Source organism: Maniola jurtina, chromosome 4 (genome assembly GCF_905333055.1).
Source record: "Maniola jurtina chromosome 4, ilManJurt1.1, whole genome shotgun sequence".
NCBI lineage: Eukaryota > Metazoa > Arthropoda > Insecta > Lepidoptera > Nymphalidae > Maniola > Maniola jurtina.
In genome coordinates, this window is record NC_060032.1 from 7,735,841 (window position 1) to 7,747,736 (window position 11,896).

At 34.5% G+C, this 11,896-nt stretch overlaps 1 protein-coding gene across 1 annotated transcript; it reads left to right on the forward strand.

Annotated features, from left to right (window-relative positions):
* The first annotated feature begins 356 nt into the window (after positions 1-356).
* Positions 357-11,311, forward strand: LOC123864553 (protein O-mannosyl-transferase TMTC4-like). The gene is made up of 11 exons (XM_045905104.1): positions 357-725; positions 994-1,378; positions 1,734-1,976; positions 2,469-2,674; positions 2,804-2,978; positions 3,786-3,994; positions 4,734-4,841; positions 8,534-8,675; positions 9,216-9,330; positions 9,932-10,120; positions 11,172-11,311. The coding sequence occupies exons 1-11, from the start codon at positions 505-507 to the stop codon at positions 11,303-11,305; spliced, it is 2,127 nt and encodes a 708-aa protein (XP_045761060.1). The 5' UTR covers positions 357-504; the 3' UTR covers positions 11,306-11,311.
* The last annotated feature ends 585 nt before the right edge of the window (positions 11,312-11,896 follow it).

The following is an 11,896-nucleotide window of genomic DNA, read 5'->3' on the forward strand; positions in this document are numbered from 1 at the left end:
CTTTTAATAGTGGATAGATTTTGGATAGATTGATTCTTCAATAAGCTTTACTTAGGTGTATATTGCAATACATGTAAAACGGAATATATTTAAAAATCGATCTAATACAATGAGCCAGGGTGTATTCCCAAAAGCCTGTTCGAGCACTTCCAAGGAGGAGAGAAAAGGATGCAACTTTTTGTCCCCAAAAATCAAAGAGTTCCCACGGGATTTTTAAACGGTTTCCGATCAATTTGATGACACCAAACTTTTACTCTATGGTTTGTATCACAACCAGTAACCACAGCACAACCTACAACTTGTATGAACTTGAATGAAAAAAATTTAAATGTCAATGTCAGAGTCACAGAGTAAAATGGTAATGGATTACGAAAGTGATTGTAATATTTTATAAAAATATAACTTTAACTTATTGAATTAAATACATTGAACGTGATGATGTGCAAACTAAAACACGACTTGGACTTTACTGTGCCGTAACATTTATCCAGGCAAAGTTATACGATGTATTTTAAACCGCTCTTTATCGTGATAGTGTCGCTTGCACCTTTCTTATTTAGTTTAGAGGGTGATTTTGTTTTTGATGATTCAGAAGCTATTGTAAAGAACAAGGATGTTACCTCCGGGTCTTGGTTGGACAGTTTTGGAAACGACTTCTGGGGTACAAGCATAACGAGCAACCACAGTCACAAGTCTTACCGGCCTTTGACAATACTTACTTTTAGGTATACTTTTTTGTAGTTTTTCTATACAAATGTGACTAAAAGCATTTCAATCTGAAACATATACAAAGCAGCAACTTGCCGGCGGATTTATAGCGTAAAGAAGTCATATTTAAAACGTAAACAACTGTTTTAAGATGTGATTCCTACAGTAACTAGTAGTGCTGTGTAGGACATAATTAAAAACTGTTTCCCTACAGTGACCTAAAAGATCGTACATAAAATACCTACCTATGTACTAATACTAAGTAATTTTTGTTTTTAATTTCAGGCTAAACTATGTTTTCAATAACCAAGAACTATCAGCAACTCAATTTAAAGTTACAAACTTAATTTGTCATACAGTATGTTGTATATTGGTATGGAAATCTTATAATTGTATATGGGCAAAAGTAAAAAGGAAGAATGAAGAAAATAATACAGTGGATGTGCCTTTTTTAGCATCTCTGCTGTTCTCAGTACACCCTGTACATGTAGAGGCTGCATCTGGTATAGTGGGAAGAGCAGACCTGCTAGCAGCTATAACATTCCTTTTATCATTCCTTATTTATGATATATCAATGAAGAATAAGAATGTATTTAATATTTATTTACTTATGGCTGTAATATTAGCGGGATTATCAATGCTGTTCAAAGAAAATGGTGTGACCATTATGGTAAGTGATATTTTTAGTTTAACGAAAGTATGCATGATTTAATATAATTGATTTTTCAGGATAAAGTACTTGTTTAAAAGCAGAGCAATATATGAAATTACTACTACAAACAAATGCTGTATTAAAAAATATCATGACTATATAAAATACTATCCACCAGCAAGTTCTCTCAACTATGTTAAAAAAATAGACTACAATTCTCCAAATTTTTAACTAGTATCTATGTAAAAATCTTTTGAATCTGTTGCACCATTGCTGTGTGAGTGTGACAAACCCACGAACAAACACACTTTTGTATTTATAATATGGAAATTATAAATGGATGAATTAAAACAAAACAAATATCAATTTTCAGGGAGTATGTTGTGTATATGATGCAATCCTCCACTTTAGAATAAGAAAACTTGAAAGACTGAAGAACAAAACAGATATACTAAAAATTATACATGTGGATGTAAAATGCATTTTTAGAATAACTATAATGACTTTATCTGCAATATTTTTTCTGTATGCAAGATGGGCAGTTATGGCAGGGACTAAACCAGAATTTAAACCTACTGATAACCCTGCAGCATTTAGTGATAATCTCTTTAGTAAGGTATGGAAAACTTCAATACAATATTATAATTTGGGCAAACTATTTGCTTTCTCCTGCTATGTACATTCTATGCTATGTATATTCTAGTGAGCGTATTATATTGTACATTCAAGAGTCAGCATCAACCGATCATCATCATCATTGCTAACCCATTGTCAGCTTACTACTGAGCATGGGCCCTCCTTTCAGAATGGGAAGCATTTGGCTAAAGTCTACTACGCTGGCCAAGTGTGGTTTGGGAAATGCAGCTTTCCTCCTGATGTTTTCCTTCACAGTTAAAGCAAGTGATATTCATACAGCTTAAAAATGCACAGTACTTGAGGACTTGATCGACATTTCTGGGATTAAACCCCCAACCTCCTGAATCTTTCATCAGTCTTACGCAAAATATTTCAGCTAGTGAGCTGATGTGAAGACACACTTTCGCATTTGTTATGTTAGTATGATAACAGTATGGATATTATACCTATGCTTTTATGACAATTGTTTCAGATTGCAACCTACAATTATATTTATTTTTTAAATATTTTGCTGCTGATATGGCCACAGTGGCTGTGTTACGACTGGTCAATGGGATGTATACCTCTCATAAACAATGTACTAGACTTTAGGATATTGTTTATATTGGTCATGTACCTGTACATATTCTTATTTATAAAAGCAGTGAGTAGTCGAAAATATGAACAATCAAGAAAAGGGTAATTTATTATTATTTCTAATCCAGTACACTTAGTTGCTTTGTATGAAATTTGATATAACCACTTAAGTTTTTGCTGAAAAGTTAAGGCTTAGACTTTGGCATTTTAAACCCAGATTTTTTTTTGCAGAATATTACTGGCTTCAATGCTTATGTTAATACCCTTTTTGCCAGCGACAAATATTATTTATCCAGTGGGATTTGTGATTGCTGAAAGAATTTTATACATTCCATCTATAGGATATTGCTTACTCACTGTTATTGGATTAGAAAAAATATTACAACATAAAAGACAATTCCAAAAGGTAATTAACATCACTTATTGACCATCTGACTGCATGGTCCATCCAAGAATAGGAGGGATGAATCTTTCTCCATCTTGTCTTACCACTTATCAGTAACGAAGTGTCTACTCTAAACTGTCACAAGTGGTAATTTAATACAAAAATCAACATAATAATAACAAGTGAAGTTATTAACGTTTACAATTTCATCAATGGATTTGATTTTAACTTTAAGTTAAATAACTATAAATATTAAGTTCAAATTCAAATTCAAATTCAAAATGTTTTTATTCAATTAGACTTTTACAAGTTCTTTCGAATCGTCAAAAGCATCTACCACTGGTTCAGAATGCCTTTCCTACCGAGAAGAACCAGCAAGAAACTCGAAAAGTTTGGAATTATGATATGAATACTAGCTGAGGCTCGGCATTTCGTCTGCGTAAATTTAGATTTTTAAAAATGCCGTGGGAACTTTGATTTTACGAGATAAAAAGTAGCCTATGTCACTCTCCAGGTATTTAACTATACCCATGCAAAAAAACAAGTTGATCCTTCGTAATGTGATTAGGAGAAAGCAACAAACAAACACACTTTCACATTTATAATTATGGGTAGTGATACAATATAGTGTGCTAGGTACGCGACAGGTTGAGGTGGCAACCGTGATATGAGGCGGGGGACACCCCGCACACCCGCAAGTCACCCGCAGCGGGTTAGCGCAGAGGCTGTGCAGGTGTACGAGGCGTCCCCACCCCAGTTACCATTTCAACTTGTCTCGCACAATATATTGGGGTTAATTTAACACTAAACTCTTAAATATTGTTTTAGATAGTTATTGCTGTATTCTTCTGCATAATATTAATCTACGCAATTAAAAGCTGGCGAAGAGCTTACGACTGGCAGAGCGAATACAACCTCTTTACAAGTGCTCTTTCTGTTTGTCCGCTGAATGCAAAAGTACACTACAACGTGGCAAAAGTTGCTGACGCTAAACAAAATTCGAGTTGGGCTATAGATGAATATAAAGAGGCGCTTAGGTGAAATATAACTACTACATATCTACATACACAACATAGACTACGCACGCACTACACTCTTATGGCTTTTTATGGAGACGTGTCGCGCTGTTAATTCAAACACATGGCCAAGTATGAGAGCGTCTTCGTAGAAGCGTTTGCTTGTAAACTGGCGTAGCATGCGGCGTCGCGCAAGCGCTGTCGCATGACACTACGCAGCCGGTGAAAACAATAAGCATTCGTAAACGAGACCATATATCGCCATATGATTGTATTTTAGCGTGTCTCGCCGCGGCCATCGACACGGGCTCCATCGCTGGTTACTATGCTTCGTTACGTTTCTCGCAACGCCTCTCCTGTGTCTGTCTGTTATTTCGAAATAACTACCTCATATTAAGCTCATATGAGTATTTGAACTGTACTTTAACTGAACCACACGTTTTTAAAATTTTTGTCTGTCTGTGTGTATCTACTTACATTATCAAGCCCCGAGCGTTCGTACATTCAAACGCACAGTCACACTCGTACGTACAGTCACACGTAAATAAACTCGATGGCTCATGTACGTATAGTCGTATACCTATATAATATGATTACGGTTCTCCTCTCAGCAAAGAAAGGTTTAGAATATCTAAAGCACACTCATCATACATGTGTTTATACATACTTACCTACACTTATACGATGATACTTTACACGCTCAGACACTATTTTTGTGCCTTTTCTAACCATCAAAAACTATTTGGAATCTATCTTTCAGACTGTATCCAGAATACTATCAAGCGATGAACAATTTGGCAAATTTATTGAAAAATAAGAAACATTACTCCGAAGCGGAATCATATTTAAGGAAGGCCATTTATTACAAGTAAGTCAATAATTAATATTTTCGAAATATATTTTCCTAGTGAGGACATAATACAGTATTCTAGACTTTTTAATTGATACTTGGACTCAGCACTGAGGTAGCAAAACTATTACAGTGCTCAGTAGCAAATATTGTACATCGAACTTTAGAAAGAGATTTCAGCTTTGTTGAGCGTTATCTCTGTCACTCATACCTTTGTGACGTTTCTTCGGTCTCAAAGACAGAGACAAAACTCTACGAAACCGTTATCTCTTTATAAACAACAATATTTCCTGGCATGCACTGCAATTATGATTTTATTATTTACCACATATATATACATTTACGGCGTACCAAAGTAACTACACTAGCGGCACGCTATGATGGCCGGTTTGACACATTACAATAGTGATGTGGAATGTCAATTTATTCTCGAACAAAAAACAATTAAGTTTTGTTTTTGTACCTGATTAAATAGGTTTAATAAAACAAAAATGTATATGTTTATTTAATTTATTTGAACGAACTGAATATTTGAACGAAAATGAATATACATACTTTATATGCACACAAGAAACATATGAATACAAAAGATACCAAAAAAGGTGCCACAAAAGGCCATAATTAATCAGATTCGTCCATACTACTATTTTCACTGTCGTCACTGCTATCATCACATACATTAATAATTATATGTTCGTTTTCTATAATATTATCTATTTTCACATCTCTTTCATAATCTTCCCTTATTAATTTAACAGTTCTATTCACAACCTTTTCCCAGTCTCCTTTAGTCACATGTTCACAAGCTTCTTCTAATAATTTTAGCATTTTTTTTGTAGTAAATGGGGGTTCTGTATTGTGTCTTGCAGCATATCCCTTAATTTGAGCCCACACCAACTCAATCGCATTATACTCACAATGGTAAGGCGGTAACCGTATAACTCTGTGCCCATGTTCTAATGCTATTTCGTCAATGACGTATCGGATCTTGGTTGGTTTGTTTTCTTTTAAAAGACGTACTAATTCCGCTTTTAACATATTCATGTTTGCATCTACGCCATTTTTACGAAGCCATGCGACGATATCAGCTTTCTTTTGGGATTGGGCAGGTGGCTTGTCAATTTGCATCGAGTGGTATGGGGCGTTGTCCATAATTATAATAGATGGTTCAGGGAGGCTACACAACATTGAGGTAAACCATTCAGTAAACTTTTCTCCATTCATGTCTTCATGATAGTCTCCAGTGGTTTTTGACGCAAAAGCCATGAGAGAACCTTCGACAAACCCGTTGATGGTTCCGGCGTGACAAATTATAAGTCGCGATCCTTTTCCTACAGGAACTTTGGAAGTAGATGCTGCTGTGTCATCGTTCCAAGAACGGCCTACAGTATGGTTAGCATTAAGCCATGTTTCATCCAAGAACACAACATTTTGCCAATTTTTGATTTCTTTCACTTGCCGTAAAAAAGTATACCTTGCCATCGCTATATCAAATCTTTCCATCAATATTTTGCGTTTGTTACATTTTTTGTATCGAAATCCAATGGTCTTCAAAATCTTCGTTAAAGAACTTTCCCCACCGAAGAATAATCCAGCTTCCTTCAGTGAATGCACCAACTTTTTTCTTGTTGGATACTCCTTCTGTAAATAGTAGCCGTAAACATGTCTTCGGATAGCATCGGCATCAAAGCTATCGATGCCTACGACTGGTTTTGCTCGTTTTCTCTTTTTTGGTGTGTGAAGTTTATTTTCTTCTGTGCCAGTCTCGCCATATTTTTTTTTAGTTATCCGTCTAACAGTTCGTTTTCGTTGTCCAATATTAAGCGCATCAGCTACGCGTTCAACCACTGACGTTATAGGTAAAATTGGCCCTCCATTTTGAGCTTCACGATCGAAATAGTTACGAAGGCGTATTACGAACTCACGTGTCTGACTATTTAGAACAGTTCTCTGCGTACGTTCGGTCATATCGACGAAATCCACAACAAAGGGCTTGAACAGAGTCCAAATTAACGAGCAAGGGTCAACAGTAATGCAGTATCAATATTTGAAATCCAAAGCCAGGTCAAAACTATATCACAATCGCATTGCACTGACAGTTTATACTTTTCGAAGCAACGTCAATTCGAAACTGCTTTGTTTTGCATTGAGCATTGACGCGAGTTTGCCGGAGGTAGTAGTTGTGCTAGCCAGCGATCCTATGTGACGATCGTATTAGATTCCATTTTTAAAAATTTATTGATATTTTTTTGCGATTTCAGAGGTTTGTCCACATAGTGAAAATTGTTCATATTCACAAGTACATTCACCCCTTAAATGGTGCAAACTGATTTTTCTACACTTGTATACATTTAAGAAATCAATTTAATAAATAAATTTTGAGTCCTAAACCTAAAACTTAAAAAGTTTTAGGTTTAGGACCTCTAGATGGGAAGATGATATCATATCCGTTGCGGGCAGAGACTGGAAGGAGTTGGCAAAAAACAGGAAAAACTGGTCAGTTTTGGAGGAGGCCTACACCCAAGAGGGTTTCTCATCTTCACACTAACAGATATATATGTATACAAATAAACATGTAAACATAATTTAAAAAAAAAAAAAAAAAAAAAAAAGTAGAAAGAGATAGAATAATAGAGCGATAAATTACAGAATAAGAATAATAGTAACAGAAATTAAATTGAAAATCATTTGAAATACATTCAATAATAAATAATAATTATACTCTCTATTGTACTACTCTATTGTATGTTTAATGTAATTTGACATAGATGAATTGAATTGTTGTAATGTAATTTGACATTGATAAATTGAATTGTTGTAATGTAATTTGACATAGATAAATTTTTGTTTATAAAAAGAATGTAAATTATTGTAAGATTAGTAATCAATTTTAATGTACATATTATAAACAGTAATTACTGAATAGAAATAATTAATAAGACTTAGTAAAATAAATTGAATTAAAATGTAATTTTTAAACAATATCACTAATAACTTTAGGTACACTACTTTATATTATTTTAAAAATGTTACTTAGTTTTTGTAATTTTTTTTTGTTTATCTAAAAATATAAACTACTATAAGATAAGTTATAATTGTTTAATATGATGTTGTTCATAATGACTAGTATATAATTATATTGTAAAATAACCAAATGTGAAATGAAGAGAGAAAATAAAAGGCTTATTATTATTATTATTATTATTAAACCTAAAACTACATTCGATAAAATTTATGAATCTCTGCACATCACTATCGTCAATAAAGTAATACAATTATTTCCTTCAAAGTCGTTATCAATTAATACGGAACTTCATGAGCGGACAAACGTCAAACCGGCCATCATAGCGTGCCGCTAGTTTAGTTAAGATTATTATTATTGGTTCAACGGTTGAGCTGTATTGAATTTACCCAATAATAAACACACTCTAAATGTTAATAGTATGAACTGAAGCTCGACTTCATTTGCGTGGATCCTTCTTTAAAAATACCGTAAGAACTCTGATATTCCGGTATAAAAAGTATCTCATGTCAATTTTCAGAATTCTAGGTTTCGTCAAAATCGGTCGAGCCGTGAAAAGGCAGCATACAGACATCCACTTGCACATATTTTATTATAGTACTTTTTTATAGTACATTTATCTATAGTAGTATTTTGTTGTAGTAGTAGTAGTAAATATATAATATGATGTTTCCTGTGATTCTTTCAGAAAAGACTTTCCAGCGGCGTGGATGAATCTTGGAATAGTTTTAGCGAACACTGGACGCTATGACGAATCGCAGGGCGCTTACAAAACGGCACTACGCTATAGGAAAAACTATGCAGATTGTTTTTACAATTTAGGCAATTTGGTAATTACGTATTTATATTTACGACTGTCGACTAGCTAGCACGCGACTTAGTCCGTCCGAAAACATTTTCCGGGACAAAAAGGAGTCTAATGTGCATCTATTTCTTTACTAAATTTCGTATAGCGCACTAAGCGAAACTTCTTATTTTTATTAATCAATTGTTAAACTTATGATAGGGACCGGACTAGGGTCTACAATCATAAATTTTCATTACCGCACATGCGCGCGCAGTCTTGTCCTGTTTTTAAACTTTTGACAAGAGGTTTCATTGGCAGTCAGAATTTAAAATAATAAAATCGTGTATTAAAATGCACTTTAGTTGTTATATAGCACATACATATGTTAGTGTGTATTTAAAAAACCTCGTTAGCAGTATGAAACTGTCCAGCAATTTCTACTACTGTCGTGTTGGAAATTGCTGATGAGTGTAGAGAAACAAGCCGATTGACATTTTGATTCTTTTTTAATTGGAGCAAATAATAATCTCCGATCAAGTTGGAGAAAAATAAATAATTAATACTTTTTTGCTTTCTGTTTTAGTATTTGGAAATGAACAGGACCGATAAGGCAGTGGAGAACTGGTATCAAGCAATAAATTCAAACCCAAAACATGTTTCCGCTTGGACCAACTTACTAGCACTATTGGACAACACAGGTATGCGATATCAGCCTTTTGCCAAGCAGTCTTCTCTCACCCCTACTGTTAAACGCGAAGCTATAAGCTCGTTCATATGGGTATGAGTTTAATAAAACTGTAATACCCCTTCCAAGTTAGCCCATTACCATGTTAGACTGCATCACCTATTACCACCAGGTGAGGTTTTGAATAAAGCGAGTCTAAGAGACCGAGTTGAGCAAAGGGGGAGCGAAATTTGCCGGCAACATCCTGAAATAACTGAAGGTAGATAAAGCTGAATAAATGGACGAAAAAGCGAGTTGTCTAGGGTAAGCGATTTATTAAACTAACAAACAATTTGACTTTTATGCTTTTAAACCATTATACATTTCGAACTTAGGCTATATGACTTATTGCCATAACGTAGCTATTATTCATTTCAACTGTTATGTGTCGTGAGTCGTGACACTGAAATGGACATAATATTACCTACACTGGAAAAGATGTGCTATACAAATGACTATGTATTGTATACAAGTACAAGTGATTATGTATTGAACTTAAGCATTCTAGAAATTCAAAGTGGATGGGAAATAAGTTTTCTAGATCATTAATTAACATTTAGTTTATAATTTTTCAGGTCAAATTGAGAAAGCTCTTCAAATAATACCGAAAGCTCTCACAGAATTGCCAGACAGTCCATCCATCTACTTCGCGATTGCTAATATTTATGGCAAACGCGAGCAATACACGACAGCAGAGAAGTATTTTCTTCAGGCGATCAGTTTATTCAAAGAACGTGTACAAGCTATCCATTATGCTAATCTCGGTATGAAATATGCATTTCCATCTTTATACCAAACGCATTACAAATTTTCGTTTATTCTAACTGATTTGTCTGGAAAAAGCGCTGTTCATACCCTTAGGAACTAGGAATAAATCACGATTCACGATTATTAAGGGACATGAGACGGGCCTGCCCGCGAAATTCCAATTTAATTTGGTTTTTTGCAATTTGTAAACTAGTACGACAACGTAGGCTTATGGTATTTTAAATGCGATAATGGCAGTATCATCCTCACAGGTTCATATAAAAATCTTTACTTGAAAGGGTCCAGTTTAAGAAATTAATTCTAGTATCGACTAATTTGTAGTTTACAAATTGCGAAAACCAAATTAAATTTGAATTTCGCGGACAGACCTGTCCCTCGCTTCCACCTTAAATCATTATGCAATAAGCTGTCTAAGCATCAGCTGTGGTGTTAAGCACAATATAATAGAGATGGGTAACATTGGTAGGTATATTAGCGAGGTTTTTCAAATAGACGCGCAAGTATGCTATGTATATGTATGTTGGTATGTTTTATGCAATTAAGTGTTCCTGGAGGTAACCGCACAGATTACAAAGAAAGGAAAAATCTAAGTTTTGTGCTAGATATAGCTGACAGTGATTATTTAGCGTTTATATACCCTAAAACACTGTGGAAAGTGTCACTCTTGGTTTAACCTCGCCTGGTTTTGATACTAGATTTATTTATTACTAATCGTACCTCCTAGAAAGGGCATGAACAGCACCATCTATGAGGCTTTTTTTTGGTTTTTTTACATGAAATTTTTTGCCTTATACACACCTAGCCTTGCCTGTTTTACATTATGTGTACGTATTGAACAATACTCGTCAATTCGAAGTCGATAATCCTCATTACGTGTATTTTCATACGATGATTTCGTATGAATCATACGTGCAGCACAGGCATGATAGCAGACATCATAATCATAAGGTATAAAGTCTGCTACTCTAACTCAGTGATGTGACCTTTTACTAATGATACCTACTTAGTTTATTAGGATTACCCATCAGTATTTTATTTCTGTTGCAGGAGTATTATACCACCGCTGGAAAAAAATTAATTTAGCAAAGCAAATGTATAAAAGGGCTCTTGAAATAGACCCAAAATTTCCAAGTGCTATTAAAAATCTTCAAAACTTGGAAAAACTGAAAATAAAAATATAAAACATTGTCGTTTCTTTTATTTTCCTACCAAAATGACTATCTTAATACATTATTATTCAAACTTGGGTGTACCTAATGTAATGTCTTTGTCACGGGTGCTGGGATAAATAAAGCGTAACGAGGGATTTCAGCTGTTTTTTCTGTTCCGTGCATAGATATGTAGTTCCGTGGATTTCAGAAAGTAACTCCCGAGCGTAGCTATGCTGCATCTTATAGCAGCTATATTTAGCACTAACTAGCTAAGTATAGTACCTATTGGAGCAAGTAAAAATGATAGGTTTTTATTATCCCCTCTGTGGAAATGAAATTTTTCCCTCTATGGAATGAGAAATTACATAAAACTTACTCTATTCTCAACATTGACATTTTCAACATATTTCCTAAAATTGAGGAGATTCTAAATGCTGGCAGCCTTTGTTCGAGCTTTGTTCTACATTACGCGGCCTGCTGTCAATGTCATTCAAATTTCAAGTGCCAAAAGATCCTTGTCGTACTGTACCAGAACAATGATCTGTGGTACCAGAACATAGAGTAAAGTAATAAACTGCCAGAATAGGTACTTGGTGTGCAATCTGTGGCATTGTGGTGCAA

What these genes read in the sequence shown, in the direction of transcription:
- LOC123864553 (XM_045905104.1), top strand. Translation starts at nt 505, where the DNA reads ATGTATTTTAAACCGCTCTTTATCGTGATAGTGTCGCTTGCACCTTTC. An exon ending in AAAATGGTGTGACCATTATG is followed by an intron (nt 1,379 to 1,733) that starts GTAAGTGATATT and finishes ATCAATTTTCAG; the next exon opens with GGAGTATGTTGTGTATATGA. An exon ending in AGGAAGGCCATTTATTACAA is followed by an intron (nt 4,842 to 8,533) that starts GTAAGTCAATAA and finishes TGATTCTTTCAG; the next exon opens with AAAAGACTTTCCAGCGGCGT.